The sequence below is a fragment of the Argopecten irradians genome, chromosome 4 (genome assembly GCF_041381155.1).
Source record: "Argopecten irradians isolate NY chromosome 4, Ai_NY, whole genome shotgun sequence".
Lineage (NCBI taxonomy): Eukaryota > Metazoa > Mollusca > Bivalvia > Pectinida > Pectinidae > Argopecten > Argopecten irradians.
Window position 1 is genome coordinate 45,356,810 of NC_091137.1, and position 19,630 is coordinate 45,376,439.

The 19,630-nt window shown below is 32.3% G+C and overlaps 1 protein-coding gene across 2 annotated transcripts; it reads left to right on the forward strand.

The window, feature by feature from the left end:
- The first annotated feature begins 838 nt into the window (after positions 1-838).
- LOC138321823 (uncharacterized) lies at positions 839-19,026 on the forward strand. 2 transcript variants are annotated; one of them, XM_069265808.1, is made up of 4 exons: positions 839-1,008; positions 14,748-14,895; positions 16,279-16,414; positions 18,274-19,026. In XM_069265808.1, the coding sequence occupies exons 1-4, from the start codon at positions 997-999 to the stop codon at positions 18,314-18,316; spliced, it is 339 nt and encodes a 112-aa protein (XP_069121909.1). In that variant the 5' UTR covers positions 839-996; the 3' UTR covers positions 18,317-19,026. The 2 variants fall into 2 exon arrangements, with proteins under 2 accessions (XP_069121909.1, XP_069121910.1); XM_069265809.1 differs by lacking the exon at positions 839-1,008 and adding an exon at positions 9,816-9,953.
- The last annotated feature ends 604 nt before the right edge of the window (positions 19,027-19,630 follow it).

Sequence of the window (19,630 nt, forward strand, 5' to 3'; positions counted from 1 at the left end):
TCAAAGCCATAAGTTACCTTGACCGGCCGCTTCGGGATTTCAATTACAACTGCAATATTTTCCTATTGACGTCAGTTTCCATCTATTACCAATAAAATAAAGAAGAATAGGGCTGAGAGATACGTGTTGGCAGACACTTCTCAAATGTAGTGGACAGTTGACTTGGTATCAACATGTCAGTTGTTCATGCTCCAATATCACAGTATTCTATGATGAAATGTCATATTAATATTAAAAATAGATCTTTGGCGCAATAGCCTTACCGTTTTGAGATATTAATCCAAAGTTCACGTTTATTTTGATGGGAAATAATTATGTTTTATGTCCGAAAAGTAATTACGTTTTGTCTACCTCAGCAGAGTGATCTAGTTTACATAATGTTGCATTTTATGCACAATTCTTCTTTATATCCAATTAAGTGTAAATGTTAGCATTGTAAAGCTCTTTGTTTTTGTTTTTGTGCCGTTCTGGCTGTTCTCGATTCCCTTGCATGCTATACCTATATTGTCAAAAAGATGTGAAAGATTAAAAAGCCTTGCTTAGTCATGACAATTTTATTGCAAATGACGCGAAAATAAGATTTGTTGTCTGCAAAAGAGCAACAATTTGCTTACACTCTCCGGTATGTGGAAGGCGAAGTAGGATTGTGACGTCACTCTTTCCCCACCCTCTCACCCATTAACCTGAGTTTCCGTCGCCGACGTGAAATTAGTATTGACATTAAGTGAACGCTCTGGATCGAAATTGTATTTCGGAAATCGTAAATTTAACCGGAACATTTCCCCGCTCGCTTATACATTCCGACCCTATGAAGCAGAATCATTTGGGGTTATGGTTTTCTAGTCAAAGGGCTCGATGAAGCCTTATATAAATCACCTCATATCTCTAGCTCTTAGTGAAGTGTGAATACCAGCCTTAGAGGTAGACCATAGAGCGAAGAGTCCCGTCTTTGGATTAAACAACATCTCTTCCAGAACGGTACAGCTACACACCAAAATGGTTTCAAAGGTAATCCATACTTATTTTCGTTAACAGGGGGACATCTTACTATGCTACTTTCATATGTTTTGAAAAAAAAAATCTTTTTAAATGTTTTGTAGTTTTTACGCGCGTTTTGTTTCAAAACCTAGTTCGATAGATATTTTTTGTGCATTTGAAAGATTTTTCTTTTTATTTTTTGAAAAAAAAAATCTTTTTAAATGTTTTGTAGTTTTTGCGCGCGTTTTGTTTCAAAACCTAGTTCGATAGATATTTTTTGTGCATTTGAAAAAATTTCTTTTTATATTTCATTCGTCAAATGTTTTTTATTTCTATTATTTATAAATAACTTATAATAATGGTTAAAACTACTTGAATCACTTTATACCCAAGAGTCATGACTTAAAAGTGTATTCGCCTACTCCGATTGATTAATAATGCTACTTGCAGTTATTGGATATAATACTGACAATTACAAAAAATTGTCATTTGCGTCATGCGTTTTAGATAGGTATAATGGTTTGTATAATGACGCATAGGCCTAATTACCTACTAACCCTACATCAGTTCATTTAAACGTTACGTTACAATATAAACATTGTGTCTATTTTGGTTCGTGAATGACGTTAAAAAGAAATGCATTGTTTGAGGGTTGCCATACATGTACTAATTACAAACATATTCATGATTTGATGTGACTTTATATGGGAAATGACATACAATGTTAGGTTTCAGATAAAAAATAGCTTCATTTGTGAACCATAACCTATGCCAAATTTAGTTGTACATTGCAATACATCGTCGTTGTATCAGTAGTGTATTGTTTTCAAATTACATTTTTATATATAAAAAGCTAAATAGTTTTAGACACTTAGTTTTACTTACAATGAATTTTTGAAATACTCTTCCTATTTGTTATCAAATTGAACAAAGACAGGTTGCGAAAAATTCCATAAGTTTGTTGATATATCTAATGTTAATTAGCTAATTTTTTTGTCAAATTCATTAACACTTATCGTTGACAGAGATAAAGTACATCATCTGAATAAGCACATACATGTATACTGTACAACATAAGTACTATCTTGATACTTATAAAACCAAAATGGTGCAGCGCCTAAACCTGCAAATACATGCGCTAACATGTGATTTTATAAAACTATTTACGTTAACAGTTACCATTCAACAAGATTAAGTAAAGTTATGTGATAAAAAGTAACACGTCAATCTAATACTTTTCTATTTTTTATGAAAAAGAATAAGCATTTGTCGCAAAGCAAAAACATATTAATAAATGCCCCTACACTATTACGTACAGAGTCTTAGACTTTGAGTGACGTAATGATGATATTATAGCGTAACATGAAACGGACATTTTAAAAGGTTTATAAAAATGTCTAATTGAGAAGGGTCTTAAGGTTTCTTGTCCAAGGTAATTTGATAGATTTGATCTGACTTTTATGTCAAGTAAACGCTTGTATTTAACCTAAAATTAAAAGCGTTTAGTTGAGTTCATTTAGACTTTCATTTTAAATTTATTTTCGATTGAAATCAGATTAAAGGAATTATTTCCACTTCCGGATGTGCAGATGGAATACTTTAATTCATTTCACTATCACCGTTCATGAACGACAGCATACAGAATTGTGATTTAACTACTAAATGTTATATTAATGCAGTGTATTTTGGAGTATTGATTGAACTTTATATCTAGAATTATAATTAAAGGCTGGCAAAATATATAAAGAATTTTGTAGAAACAGGTTATTTTGATAAATTGTACATGTATATATCCAAATATGAAACTTCTATCGCAGGTAACAACAGTGTAAAGTGGTCCATTGTTTTATGTCTGACCTAATTACCTATAATTAATGCTATTTTTGTATTTATTAACTGGGTCATATGCACACGCCATTACACCACACCACAATGGACAAAGGCTTATTGTGTCGAAAACGACAGTTTCCTTGCTTAAATATAGACCGAAATTTATTTTTAGATCGTCGATCGTCGGAAACACAAATAAATGGTTATTAAGTTGATATGATAGACTAATTCCATACTAAATAATACAAATCGGATCTAAATAAACCTTTCATTGCCATGATATCATTACCATGTCTATGTATAAATAGAGTGATAAAGAATGGTCAAGGTAGTTAGGATTTTTTCTCAATATTTTTACATCGGTTTACAAGCAAAAAAAAATCAAATAAGATTAAACTCTGCTATCGATTGTAATCAAGATGATTTGGTTTTATTTTATGGTTTTGACCTTAAATTCTAACTTATACATACATTTTGTTTTGTTTTTAAAAGGTTTTCTTGAGTTTAAATATTTGTTTTGGAATCTTTCTTGTTCAAGTATACTATATAACATGAACTAACTATGGGCACTTTATTTTGTGGTTTTAGAACTTTTGGAAGTATATAAATCCTATATATCCATGATTGGAATATTCGTTGTTTTTTAATAATGGTGACAGTAATACGTCAAACAAATTTTGAAATATTGAAAAATATAAAAATATGTCTTACATTTATGTGGCTCCTAATCAACCACGGATTTTATTTTTACAATTCAAATTACATTATTAAAAATTAGGCTGCAAAATTTACAATTTACTGCTACATTGTATCCTATTTTTCCAAGTTATACTGTAAATCACATAATTTTCGCGTAAACAAATTTCGTGTCTGCGCTGTTTTCAAGTTCTTCGCTACAATATAACTTCGCGATCAGGGGCTCCTACTGACAATCGTGGAGCATACGTCTTCTACAGTAACTCCTGAAACATTTTAATTCGCGCTCAAGAACACGCGAGATAACACTAAAATTTGTATCTCATCAGATTAAAGCAGTCTTCAATACAAAACCAAAAACCTTATTTGAATGTTGATTTCAACGATAATATAAGGAACCAAAAATACGAGTGAAGACCAAGTTTATATTTGTAGAGATGAACTTAGTTTTCTGAATTATTATTTTTAAAATATCAACTTTATCCATTTTATACCGATCGCTAATGTAGATGATTTAACTTTCGATGGTCCCTATTTTAGCGTGAGAGGGATCTTATAGTGGGAGGAAATCACTAATTCAAACATTTTATAACCCTAACCAAATACTTCATAGATCAATATATACGCCATGGCAACCGGCTTTCTAAGGTAAGAAACGGACAAACGGACACTCATACATACGTTTCTTACATTTACGAAAATATGCGCCTCGCAAAAAAAAAATACTTTCTAGTATTTGATGTGGTAGTCCTGGATCTGTAACAACAATATATGGTTGTAGATTTTTACTTTGATTTGCTTGTCATTAACATCAATATTAGCATTGTGTTTCTAACTCGTTATGATCCCGTTAAGTGTATGTATACAATACGTTAAGAGACATAATAATTTAGCAATTGGTTTTCTCATTACATGTGCTCCTTTAATACCATAACTCTAACTTGATTTCAGTAAATTGATTTACATGTAGCGCTAATGCATGTCAACCGTTAAAAAGAATTTTTACCGCCAACATGGGTTAAGGAATGAAGATTGGATTTCCATTTAATGTTAACCAATAAAGCCATGAAAAACTTGAATTTTAAAGGTCACAAGTTGTCGTTGAAGAACTAGGAGGTTGTAAATTCCTCAGACAGATCAAATTATCAAAGTGTCAATCTTAAGTTGACAGCGAATTTGTACAAACGTTTTTGTCGTATTGAGTGTGATATTTTAGACGTAGATTATTGATATAGCGGCGCTTAATCTAATATCTGGTCTTTGCTGTAAAGCGGTTTACATATACTAGGAGTTACCTCCCTTGCATGGTGTTCCAGACTCATTCTGGTTTTGGAAATTCTGATTTTTCGTTCAATTGTTTTTTATTCAATGCATATTGGTTCTATATATAATGGAACGACGACTGAAAATTGCTAAAAATGAATTACACAACTAATATTTTAATTTTACCAAACGCCATACAATATATGATATCATATGCATTTTTTTTGTAAGTTTAATATTTTTCGTTTTGATCAATCCTTTTGATTTATTAATTACATTATCTCTAAATAACAAAGGAAATTAAATTAATTTCATTTGCGCAATTATCTGCAAAAGCAAAACAGGTACTGTCAACTTAGAAAAAAACACCACAAGCGCTCTTAATCAACAAAATCAAAATATGTACAAAAACAATTACCATTAACTTACATAACACTTACTGTCAACATACAAGGCATATCAAATGTCTATGAATAACTGTAGATGCAGATATGTTCGACTGTAGAAACTTTCGCCTTGTCATCTTTCACACTGGTTGTGGTATAAAAATATACGCTGAATATATCTGGGTTTTTCACCTCAACCGTATAAATAGTAAAACAGGAAATTGATTGTTGACTTAAAAGTATACGAATTGTTATCAAGAGCCGTCTGAAGATCTAAAAAACTGATGAAAGATAAAAAATGAGGTGGGAAGAATGGAGGAGGGACTGTTTAATCCATTAGCAATTACATACTCTTAAGACATTGATCTTTATGAATAATCGTCATATCGTTAAAGATAAAAATAGAAATTCTTCTGTTTTATTGTTTTATAATACTTTTCTCTTAGGCTAAGCTATATTTCTGTATAACTACTCTGCTAAAATGGCCACCTAATCAAACTTTCATGGTTATATCAGTTAATGTACTTATTCTATATTAAGAAAAAATCCTAATTTTGTTGCAAAAAAGCCCCCAACTACAGAGCAAAGGTTTTATTAGGTTACGAGCAATTGGAGGTGGGTTATAGTTTATTTAGGTATGAGTCAGTGTGATAAAAACCATTGTTGTTTTTAGAAATCTGCGATATATATGTCCTATATCATATCTAGTAATACCTGTATGTAAAGCTTCACAGCTCCCCCAAGAATTCGTTACTGCCGTAAACATATTATCAGAAAATGCGAGGCTGAAATGTCATTATCCTTTGTCGCGTTCATCTTTGGTCACAATAACGACGTGAATGACATTTAGTTTGAAGCATTTTATGATTATCATTTCTTTACGAGTCTCAATACTATTGTACGTCTTTAAAATAGAATTATTTCCACAATTACACTGACTAAAATGGCAGTTGTGTTATTCGTAGGTGCTATAGCAAACGTGTTTGTGAGTAACACTTTCTTGCGTTCGAAGAATAACAAAACGATACACTTGGTACTTATTGTACTTTCATTTCATGCGAAGTATTTCATATCATACAGTTATTCTTAAACATGAGCTGGATGTATATCGTGCTTCACTTAATGTATCTAGTAATCATTCATGTGTTTTGTCGTCATACATATATAAAGGAAAAAACTCATGCATTACAAACTACAAAAAAAAGTTTATCTGTTATGTTATCTTCAACATATAGCTGCCAAATCGTTAATTATTGTTAATTAGTGTTAATCTTCATATTTAATAACAAGATGCTTAATTGTGCTTTGGCACTTTGCTTCTTTTCCTGATTTCGGATAATGCCAACTTAACTTTAGATTATCAGAAAGGTTATTCAATTTTGGTTGGATTTCAAAAATGATTTCATTCATTCAAAATATTTATCGTTTTTGATATGATTCTTTAATCGGAAACAAAATAAGATGATAACATGATGCCAAATTGGTAACTGACTAGGGTACGTCGTTAATGACACACTAAATATTATCTACCAAATAAAGCGAATAATCCCTAATCGACGTGTTGTACAATACGAATTCAACGAAGACAATCTTTAAACTTAAAAGGCAGTTATAAGGACACAAAACAAATATATGGAATACACAGACCAAAAATGAACCCCTTTGACCCATTTCCGCTAGACAGGATACGATATTTTACTTATGACGATGTCATTTAACTTTGTCATCAAATCCAGTTATCCTGAAAAGATGCAGCATAAAATTTTCCATTATGGTGAGGTTAACGATTACCCTAAATTTAATGAAATACATATTGATAATTATATTATGCAACAATATTTCTTATGGAATATATGGGCAATATAGAGCGCATCATGAACATCATTTATTTTCATCAGTAGTTCAAAGATGCATTAAAAGAACAATAATATGCACAAATAACCCTTTACGCCATAAACAGCATGCACATATATATGGTGTAATTAAGAAAAAAATCTCCTCATCAACAATTAAATGTGTTTTGAATTCTCCATATATAATATCATGCAGTTGATTTATCATTTCAACCAGAGGTGTCATAACCAGGTCTTGTCATTTCATATTTTAGTTCTTTTCCGTAGTTTGCGTCCGCCTAACACCGGAAGTTGTTTTGATGTTGGAATAATGTTCCCCAACATTCCTACCAAGTTATATCGGTAAACAACTAAAGGAACGGTCGATGATGTAAGGAAACCATGAAGGCGTAAAAATACCAATCGCATCGCCATGTGGGCGAGTCGCCCCCGTTCATCCGTCATGGTGTTGTAGACAGATGTTGGTGCGCAATAGAAACTTACTAGTAGTCAATCTAAACAACTTGCAGGCGTATCCGTACGTCAATACAATCTGGCTACCAAACTCTTAGTTATTAATTGGTTATTTTCAGTAGAACTAGATTATCTCACCCTAATATGACCGTAGTTAATCAGAAATATCCCCAATACAAAAATGATATAGCGCTCATTGAATAGTTATTTTATTCTGATGCTGCGAGTCTGCCGCCTACCTATCATCATTGTGTTAATGACAATACTAAAACTTATTTATATAAATCTGTTCTGCTTTTGTTCTAGTTCTCTCGTTTTATATCTATATCTCGATATCAATAGCTCACCTAACTTAATATCATTATCAACATCTTTAGGGAGGGGGTTGTATGAGAAATAGGTTAATAAAAGTGTGAGCTAAAAAACTCGCGCTCGCTCCTTGTCAATATCATGTTACTCAATCTATAACTAGCTTTATTGTACTTGTGAAATGGAGCTTTGGCTCTTAGAAGAGTTAGATATAGAACAAGTGTTCCCGAAGACCATCGCTCGTATATTGCGTCAATTTCATTTAGCACTTTCGGCATGAGAAATAATCCTGCCGATTAAACTTTGCTGATTCTGTCTGATTGTAAATATCTTTATTTTGATTGCGTTCTAATTCACGGCGATCAAAGCTCGCGTTTTCTGACATTTTTTACTCGAAATCGCGCCAATTAATCATTTTGCAACTGTTCGGTGACCACAAAAATTCGCACGAACACAATGCTCGCGGAAACATGTTTAACGTTAACAATACCTGTATATATCGAATAGAACATTTGAAACGATCAACGGAAATGAATTTTATTACGTATATAGAAGATGTCAAAATTACTCTGTATGGAATAGAAAATTTCTTTTAGAATGATGTGAATACTTACGACAATGTATAATCAGTCGAAAATCAATGTTTCATTTGTTTTCATTTGTCAGCGCTTCCTCCCATTAAAGAAGCTAACAGCTTCGCTTCCTGTCTGATTCAAATACTAGATGATTCATTCTTCATTGACAATTGATGATAACGATAGCGGCTGTATTGTGCGATTAAGATTTAGCGATAAAGAAAATATCATAGACAGCGTATATACCCAATACTTACGGATAATCAGTTTTCTATGTACTTTTGAAACCTAACCTAGCTCCAATTTGTGCAGACATGATTGCTTAGAAGCAAATGACAATACCATAGCTATTCCTTTCACCCGAAGTGACAACCAACAGCGGGTGGGCAAGCTGAAATCCAGCAAATGCGCATGCCTTTAAATCACTCTAATGCGAATTATCTAAGGAAGCCCGTCAATGGACTAAAACGTAAGATAAAAATAACAACCATGACTATAATTTTGAAAAATAATTTAAAAGAGGTAGATGCAAATAATTCATTACTTCCTTAACATTACGTTCATGGAGAAAAATACAGTGTAGTATTTAATTGAGGGATGATGACAACCATTCCAACTATTTTGTGATTTATCACTACCTTCAGCCAGTTTTTTTAATATAAAAATAAACTTATGTGTGGCCAACATTCTTACATGTATGTCTTACCTTGATTAAGTTTGGTGTCTAGTCGAGATCAAAATTCATCTAAGTAACCAATATCGCTAAAATAGGCAATTATCAGTGAATCGAATAGTAGGACTTTGGCTGATGAACAATCGGCGAGCATTATGATTACCATCAAAATTGTCTGAGGATAGAGATATAACTATCGCTTTGGGGACCCATTTTATATTCGAACTGACCAAGACATATTGAAAACACATACCTTCATTAGGTTTCACTGAAAAAAATATCGCTGTCAGTTCTTTTCGTTATATAATCGGTTTGGCAAAGAAAAGGCGAAAATGGTTTTTACAGTAAGCCGACGTAGCCGAAAATAATGTGATTCCAACTGTTCGAAGGTAAAAAAAAGCATAGAAATATTTTAATCAATTCAAGATTTTCAACTGAACAAGGTATAGTTTAAACTAATTTGTTTTTGAGTCTACAGTAAGTCGTATCTTTATGCTGAATATGTGTGAGGAGTCATATCTCAGAATCTTAGTGAGGATTGGTTCCAAAATCAAATTACTTCTATATAGAAATGTACCATCTCTAGCACGTCTAGAAACTAATGTTGTAAGACACTGGGCATTTCACTCATAATTGGGCACCATATCATATTAATATCTCCCCGTATGAGGCCCTCGTGTGTAATAGCCGTTGTTCCTACAGGACGTCCATACCTTCTCTCTCTAGCAATATACGTCATTAAAATGTAATTATAATAGCGAAGGTCTCGATATAGACTCAGATATATGACCAAATTCCCCTAACGTGTACAGATTCCTTTAAATCTTGGAATTTAAAATGACTACATAACATATGTACGATAAGTCATAAAACCAGTTGCCAAGAAAGCACTTCTCACCACTTGTATCAACAGGAGCAGGGTTTAACACGAAAAAAGGTAAGATTTTATTCATGGGGTAAAACATTTTAATGAAAAATGGTTTTGGTGTTTTTTTCGAAATTTTATTCCATGATCCTAACATTTTATTGTTTTCCGGGAGGTGAGAATTTTTTGCATGATTTTATATGAAGCTGTTGCTAAATAGTCCAATCTTCAACCAAAAGATAAAATTACATTTGTTTTCATCGGATACAAAATACTACATTATATCAATGATTGTTATTTTCACATTCGGATAAAAGAAAAAACAATCCTAAACTGTGTGATCCACTGTACCGAGTTTCTTTTAATCACAACTATGGTCCAAACAATTAGTGACGGATCAAAGTGGTGTCAATTGCTTTGTAAAACTTCAAAATATTAATATAAGGATGAAATAAGATCAACTCGATTTTATATTTCGAAAACAGTTATGATATCTTTAAGAAGGATTCGTTTCGGTCTTTGAAGACTTTATAATTTTTTTCTTAAAGATGCTCCACTGCCGACTTCTCTCTATAAAAACGAGAGTAGACGAATTGGTATTTTATTTTAGTTACAAAAACTTCAAAGTTATTTACCTTACACTATTACCACCATTGAAAAGTTTGAACTTCTTATTTGTATTCAAGATACAAATATCAAAAATAATTAATTGAGTCCCGAAAGATGTCCATGGCATTATGCACTATATAGGGGATCTTACATGAGTGGTTTTGTAATATGAAATATATCAAACTAGTTCAATAATTTGATATGCCACGAGCCTTTAGTTTGATAAATTTTATATGACATAGTCAGGAGTGTAAATTTATATTTATCACATAACTTCAATCAATTGCGATACAAGTAAAACATTTAATTTCATCTCTGTATAAAAAAGGTAGAAATCCGGCTTGTATGTGACGTTTCCGTCTACTAATACAATCAGACCACGTCATATTTTTTTCCATTGTGACGTCAAAACTACATGTGACGTCATAATAATAGTTTTATTACACATTTGTCTTACGAGATTATGACATGGCCATATGACATTGCTGGACGAGCCAGTTATGTGATAAAGATAAATGGAATTAAGTACCGATTGTGCACGTACCAAAAGTGAAATAAATTATTTTATATGCATTTTTGTGTTAATTAGACACGTGTAAACACGATTACACATCAGTTTTTGTTCAAATGATGAGTATCGACTACACTCTGTTGGCGATGGAGCATCTTTAAGGAACTTAAAACGAAATAGTAAAATACCATGCAATTCGCATGGTCAGACTACTATTTCATTTCTTTAATTATACAATTTATATCAAGTTTACAAAAAAGAGATAAAGTCATTTCATAAGTTATAATTATTATTGCTTTGAGTTTGGTAATATGAATTGAAATCGTTTCATCGTTTTTTCATCAAAATATTGCTAAGTCATTTAGTTTATCACATCAAAATATTGCATTGAATTTTTTACTTGAATCAGGTTTTATTTTGACAATTTGTAAAAGTTAGCTAAGTTTCCCAATCCTTGCAACGATAAATGTTTAGAATTACTCCCATAATCCATGATTATAAAATGAATAGTATATTGTATCTAAATAGCCATAAAAACAATGACCATACCTTCATTAATAATCTTTGTTCTAAAAATATAAATATGCCTTACGAATCTTAAACATTATTAGTAAATCGAGAAAAAAATGCTCTAAAGACATTCATAATTATAAGTCTAAAATATGAGTGTTCTAATTTTTTCAACGTGATGTTGATATACATAGAATGAGACGAACCACCATCATAAAACTGTGCAAGTGTTCTAAATATGTTTCATAAAACAAATTCTGAGAGTATAGATATCAAGTACCAACATCATTATACCAATATTTAGTGTTGTCAATCATTCATTTGCAAACTAAATGCTGCTAAAATGGTCATCTCTGCTAATCATAATTCCATATGCTGTTCAGCGTTTAGATAAAACGTAGCAGTCCAAAAAAACTCTTGAGTTGATCGCCTTTTTGAAATTATATTTTTTTAGCTTGTAAACTACAATTCGTACATATGTAAATATATTTCGTCTTATTTGTGAATGTTATTGCATTTATTTAAGTTTATTGGGTGAGGGCTTAAAATTCGTTGGACAGTTTGTGTCCGATCCCAAAATATATATTTGATACAAGTAAAATATGTTTAAATCAATACAAGACAATTTTCAGTAAGCATGCAAGCATTTCTATCTCTATTATATGTCTATATTTTTTGGAAGAATTTTCAACATTTTTCTGACCAAGTCATTTAGTTCAGTTTATCCATTATGTAGATGTGTTCTTTCATATTCTGTACACGTACTTATTCTGGAGGAAAAATAAAATTTACCGCAAACATAATTTCGAACTGGTTAGCGTATTGATGAATTTGTACATTCTCAGTAAATGCAATACTCACGATATTCGGTAAATACAATAAACGCAACCATGTGCTAGTGTCAGATGTCCGGCATGTCAAATTATGGTAATGTCATTACCTCATGATATGTATGGTTACATTTAAATTTTAAGTATAATTGAGCGCGGAAATGATGTGAAAGACACCTCTATGATCTCAATAGTAGAGCTGGTAAACTTCTGTTTGCATGTAATTGGGTCTGATGTTAGTACATGTAGTAATACAAGTATTATTTACCACAAACTCTCACTTTAAGATCAATACCCGAATGTAATTACTGTAACTAGTGATAATTATTGAGGCATATTCTGGATATGGAGCTGATATGATTAGTTTATATTGATTTATAATGATAGATTAGATGGGTGAATCATTGGGTACGTGTTTTTGATAAAATGTATACACAGGTAACCAAATAATTAAATAGTTGTTTATGGAATTTTAAAGATACTGGGATTACATTTGTTTACATTTGTAATTGTAACACACTACAGTGAACTCCACATTTCACGAAGTCGGATTTAACAACATATCGCTTTTTACGAGGTCGTAAAAACCCTGCCAAGGTTCGTGTTAATCTCATGTAATATTATAAGACTCTTTTATAAGTGGATATGAAGGATAGGGATATTCTACCCGAGGGTCACAAAATGTAGTAAAACCCGAGGTTTGCCGAGAGTTTTGCACCATTTTGTGATCCCGAGGGTAGAATATCCCTGTCCTTCATATCCACTTATAAAAGAGTATTTTTCTTTCATACCACGGCGTTTTACTGCAATATTACAACTATAATATACCGCCATTTTGAAATAAATTCGAAGAAATCCAGGGCTGAAAGTCAATTTTTCATGAAAAAATACGTGATATTTTCAACAAAAAATCCGTTTTTTTGCATCTTTTAGTAAAACCAGTAAAGTTTGTGAAAAGAAATTATGAAAATTTTACCGAGGAAATAGAAATTTTCTTGACGCCGTGACGTCACGAGGCTTTATTGTATGGGTAGCCATGCAATACAGCCTCAGGCGGCATAAGTGTATTGCCCTAGACCAGCCAGTAATACACCCGTAGGTATGAAAGAAATTACTGTAATTACGAAGTCTCTATAAAAACATATCGGTTAGGACGAAGTGGTATGAACATGCATTACATAAGCGCTCAGTGACCAATGTAAATGTACAATATGTCGTAATTGATTTGATGACTCCGGCTTTGCTTATTTATTCTAGAAATCAATTACACAATGGCTCATATTGATTTGTGAATATTTATTCATACTCGAATGTTCTATATCGAATATTGTTAGGTACTGTATCAAAACATTCCATAACAGCCCAAATTCAGCTCGTATTACCAATTATGTTATCATAACATGACGTTTAACCCGTGAAATATTGACCAGAATTATCCTAAGTTGTCATTAGAGCAAAGCCAACGGTCAAATGTAAAACTGCGATCCACAAAACTCAATATGTTAACAATATTCGGAAGATTTTTCCCGTTCATTTCTATGAGTTACGTGTTGTAGGTACTTTAATTCAATTATAAGATTTTTTGTGTGATGTCTGTTAATAAGTAAAGATTTATCCAGATGTTTTGTCGAAAATCGTTCTATTTTAGAGTTCGTGGCGGTAAATTTATATTCTTTTCTGGGATCACAATTCACTCTTTGATATTGAATTATAATGAAGACAAAAACAAATTGAACCAAATTGGCGATAATGTCAAACAAAATCATGTTTAAAGAAAAAAAGGAAATATTGCACATATATAGAACATAATATTAACAACATCACATATGAAATTAAGTACATTTAAACGGCCCATTTTTTCTCTTACGTTGAATATATTTCTTTCGCAGAAAATTCATAATATTTTCAACACATATCGTTAGCAAACACAACTCGTCATTACATCATCGCAAATTGACATAACATACTATTTTACAGCTAATCATCAGATATGACTATGTCATACAAGTTTACATGTTTCTGTTTATTCTCATAACATACTATTTTTCAGCTAACCATCAGATATGACTATGTCATACAAGTTTACATGTTTCTGTTTATCCACATAACATATTACTTTACAGCTAACCATCAGATATGACTATGTCATACAAGTTTGCATGTTTCTGTTTATTCTCATAACATACTATTTTTCAGCTAACCATCAGATTAGACTATGTCATACAAGTTTGCATGTTTCTGTTTATCCACATAACATATTACTTTACAGCTAACCATCAGATATGACTATGTCATATAAGTTTACATGTTTCTGTTTATCCACATAACATATTACTTTACAGCTAACCATCAGATATGACTATGTCATACAAGTTTACATGTTTCTGTTTATTTTATGTGTTACAGGCGATGAAACTTGCAGAAATTATAACAGTACTATCTGTTGTGTTTCTCGTCACATTCAGTATGGGCCAGGGGGCCCCTCAGTGGCGACCTCAAGGACGCTTTGGCAAAAGAGGGGACATGAGACAGTATCCAGTTTCCTGGCAACCGGGTAAGAATCGTCAAAATTGATTTGAATTTATCATTTTAAGCAATTAAAATACACAGACACTTCATTGTTTTCTATAATCCTGCGTTTTATCAAGAGCTGGTTCAATTCTAATCATTAAAGTAGAGCGGGTTATTTTTGCGATTTCGCGGAACATTTCTAGGAACGCGAAGGCTTGACCTGCGAAATATTGACAAATGGCTGACTATTATAATCATATCCTAATAAACAGAAAGCGAAATTCAGAAACAAAAACGCTAAAAATTCTTATTATTGCCAAAATTGTGAAAAAGTTTGAGCCGCGAAAACAACTGGCTATATGGTATATTTTGACATTATTTAACCTTCGTATTATCTGCTGAATAAGTCTTTCACAAGATTGTCTCTTCAAAAATGCATTAAAAAGCAGGAGTTAACATCAAATTGGTCCTCTACACTACTTTTTCAAATGATATCAATAATGATTTCATTTATTGAACGTAAGATGTCAAAATCGACTTCTATCATGTCCAAGGAATATGATGATTACATATTAGACATTATTTCATTTGTCATGAGATTTACTACAAAAATATAAACTAAAAAATAAAGAATAAAACTCAACAGCTTTCCTCTAGTACCTTCGCAATTTTAATGGCTCTTCGGGAATATAAATGTTAATTTTGTCTCAAACTGCAAAATAATGTATATGTGCTTTCCAATTTTGTCTTAAGATATTTCAGAACTGTGAAGAAAAAAATTATAATGCAGCATTTCAGTAAATTGCTATTTATACATGTTACGAATGAATTCAAACGCAAGAATTTGTAGGAATTCTAAGCATACACAACAATTGTTAGTGCTAGTGATATAAAGTTTAAAAGGGCGCTAAACACAATCTCCAAAATTCAATCCTACACACTGACAGCTTCAGTTTGCGGCCGCCATTTTTTTACCCACTGTAAAAACCCATCAGCGTGAATGCGATGCATTGAAATCAACTCAAAATATAATCAAGCGGTTCATACGCTTTTATAATCCGACGAACGTAATCTTCGTCCGGTAGAAGCTCAGTGCAATTGCTCTTTATATTTGAAAGCGTTCAAGTGATAGACCACCTTCCAATATAATCAGCTGACCCAAAACGGAATATCTGTTACGGAAATAAAAAAAAAATCTTCTTTCTTTTATGTGGATTTCCTTCTCAAACGGGGGTTTTAGGACAAGGATAGAGTGAGATATATGATTGAAAAATAAACAGAAAATTCGGCTCCGTTATTTCAATAAATTGAACTTTTTTAACATTGCATAATTAATGCTTACTGAAACATCTGGCTGCGCCCTTTAAGGCCTAGCCTTCAGTCATATTATCTATAAAAAGCAAAATATCTGTATAATTATTTTCAGATTCTGACAGTGATATAGATGTTTACCCTGTAATACAGAGCAGAACAGAAACAGAATCGGACACCGAGAAGACTTTAAAACTACTGGAAAAATTATGCGTGGAAAGCAGCCTACCTGGACTCTTTAGATGTTACAGGTTAGTAAACATTAAAAAGTATGCACCTCTGTAGGGAAAACCGCATGATCAAAAGATATCGTACATGGTAAAGGTTTCAGGTCCGTGTACGGTAAGATATTGTGCCGTAATTAACGTTTTACTGCGCCGATTTCCTTTTGGTTTGGTGCACGGTAGCCGAAAAAGCATTTTATATATTAAAGAAGAAATATTTCTGTTCATGGAGTGTAGTATTTCGGCAAACCTAGATACTATGAATACACTCATAGAGAAAGGTACACGGCAAACCATCCTCAATACTTCATTGGTTGCGGTCCCTTACGATCTCTACACCTCTGGACAATCTCTTAGTTAAACTGGAGACAATAGAACAGAACAGGTAATGAGTCGTTTGATGTGTTTCAAAAGAGTCGTATAACGGTATACTTCGATTGACTGAGTGGCTTTGCAGTTTGTGTCACTCTCTCTGTAGTCTTCAAAGAATATTTTCGCTGGCTTGTGATTGGTTCAGATTTTTTCCTGTGAGTTGCCTTCAGTTTAACTATGAGACACTCCATGGGTTTAGAGATCGTAAGAGATCGGAACCCCTGGAGTATCGAGGATGACGACAAACACGACAATGCACAATCTGATATATATCTGTGTCTTTGTTCCACAATATCGCATCAAAGTTATTAAAAAAAAACACATTTTCTCGAAAGAAATCATTTTAAAGTCATATATAGTATAATATTGTGAGTACGGTGGAAATAACTGCAAAACAATCGGTTAAATAGTAAAAATACTAGTTCCAGCACACCAGTTCTATTTTTAGCACAAGCGGGCCAGATACTATTATGACAATATTAATGATGTGACTTCTACAATTGTTAACGGTTACAAGTGTCCAGGTATAAAAATAAGCGAGTCTTTTCACAAGATAGTGTTATAAACAGATGGAATCCCAGCATTAGACTATTTATGTTTAGTGCGTCCCTCACATTTTCATAGCTTTTGTATTTTCGATTTCTGAGGTATGTCTCAAAACATTTCAAGAGACGATTGCTTATATTTTCAAATATCTTTTTATAAAGCACATCCGTATTCGGTGTAGTGTTAAAACTAAAGAATCCGGATGTAAACGTCCATTACATTGTTTTATGATTCGCCTAGTGGTTGTCAAATATAAAGGCCTTGCAGATATGGCCTAGATTTGTGTGACATGTGGAATAAAATGTCATCTGTAATTCACTTTGTCTTTGTCTCGAAACACTTCAACCGTAGAAATTAAACGCCATATTTTTGCGTATTTTATCTACTAATATGGTGAATTATAATTTCATTATTTTCCTGTTGTATTCAATTTACTCTGCAATTAGTAATTATAAATATTATTATTACTATACTGTAACTAATTCAATTTATTTGTATATATTAATATATGTATTAATGAATTGCAGAATGAATTCATGTATATACTTTAAAATATGATCTGGAGAGGACTTAAATAGGCGTAGCCTGATGTCCAATCCTATTGATGTACATAATATCAATAAAATATTGTTGAAATTGAAATTGAAATTTACTCTGGAAGATACGGAACCATATTTTCTCCTAAGATCTTAAGATATCAATCTCAGCCTAATTTGGTTTCACAGTATACAGTAAATCGTAGTCGTAGAGAGATAAGTGTTTTAACAACAATTTACCTCTTGTCCTCCAAGCAATATTGATATAGTTGTCTGGTATTGAAAGTAGGTAAAATGTTGTTAGAATTACGCCTTACATATTATGACAAAAGGAAAGCTCCATCGGCAAATTTTTGTAAGTTAAAACTATGTTATTCGGTGATGATATCAATTTGTTTATTTATAATCTTTCAATTATGTTTTTTTTTTCAGAAAGAAAAGGTCAACAGAGACGAGAGAACAAGACCGATCCTAATATAAATTGTGCGTGTTACCTTAAAGTTCAAATTAGGGCACCAGCCCATCTCAATGGAAATATACCAACTGAAAATAACACTGGAAGCTACTGTTTTCATTTAAACTCTATCCAAATTTCGGGATGCTTGGGGAAACTCAGACTCAATATCGAGAACGCGTCATCTAACGTAAAAAAATAACTAATTAAGTTTGGATATATATATACACACGTATGATTTACAAGAACTGACAGTGGTACGGATGTTGACCTCGCTGAAAAGGAAAAACTAGTTGACCTCATCAGAGAGCTTTGAAAATCTGGTTTGTAAACACCTGGTTTGGAGAAATACATTTCTGATTAATTAATTCACACATTGGCTTCGTTCCGAATGAAACAAAACAAGTTGACCTTTTGGAAAGCAGTATGATGTTGCATAAGCAGTGCCTGGATTCAAAGCTGTGCTGATAATGTGGTGATTTAATTACATGTTTGGCTTAGTTCTATTAAACACTGTATAATCTAATCCACTAAACGAACACCAACACTAATCAAATATTTCAAAAAACCGCAAATAGAGAAAATATTCAAAATCTTCTATTATAAGACTTTCTTAACGTTATATTTATATATTTGGTAAGATATGTGACGGTATGGTTATTTAATGCTATTTTCTCCTGACCATGAAAAGGTACATGTAGTTTTGTAAATAAAGTCTGGTTCCTATTCAGTATTTGTTATTTTAGTTATACTTGCCTTAACGTATTACTCATGTGTGTTGCCTGACTCATTTTTATTCGTTTTGAAATCACACTTCCTCACCCTATTCAGATATCAAGAATAAATCGAAATCCCTTTCTCTGACACTGTGGTTTCAAATTTTCAATTACTTAGAAAACTATTGTTACGGATGGTATATTTCTACTGTCTGTCAGACTCTTCTGAAAGATAATGTGTCCTAGTGCCACGTGACTGGTGGTGTACGAGTGGCACATCACTGACCACTTCTGAATAACGCGATCGGCTAAAATACTTTGAGAAACCGTAATGAACATAATAATCTCTGTCATGGAAATTCGAAACCTTAAAATGTCATTTCAACACCTTTTAATGGATATCTGGAGTTGGCCTATATCTATATAAAGAAAAACGGTAAACTCTTCCGGAACACAAGATTCTACATTCATTGTATAACTCATTCCTTATCATCTGTATCTGGTTATGAAAATTCCAAAAATAATCTTGTCATAGTTATAAGTAAAAAGGAATATTTCTTAATAAGAAATTTGGCAGATACGTGATAAAAATCACCGAAACAGGATTTGGAATCAACCG

Bases quoted from the DNA above. Each gene is read 5' to 3' on its own strand.
- LOC138321823 (XM_069265808.1), top strand. The intron at 14,896-16,278 runs GTAAGAATCGTC...AATTATTTTCAG, and splicing joins TCCAGTTTCCTGGCAACCGG to ATTCTGACAGTGATATAGAT. The intron at 16,415-18,273 runs GTTAGTAAACAT...TTTTTTTTTCAG, and splicing joins GGACTCTTTAGATGTTACAG to AAAGAAAAGGTCAACAGAGA.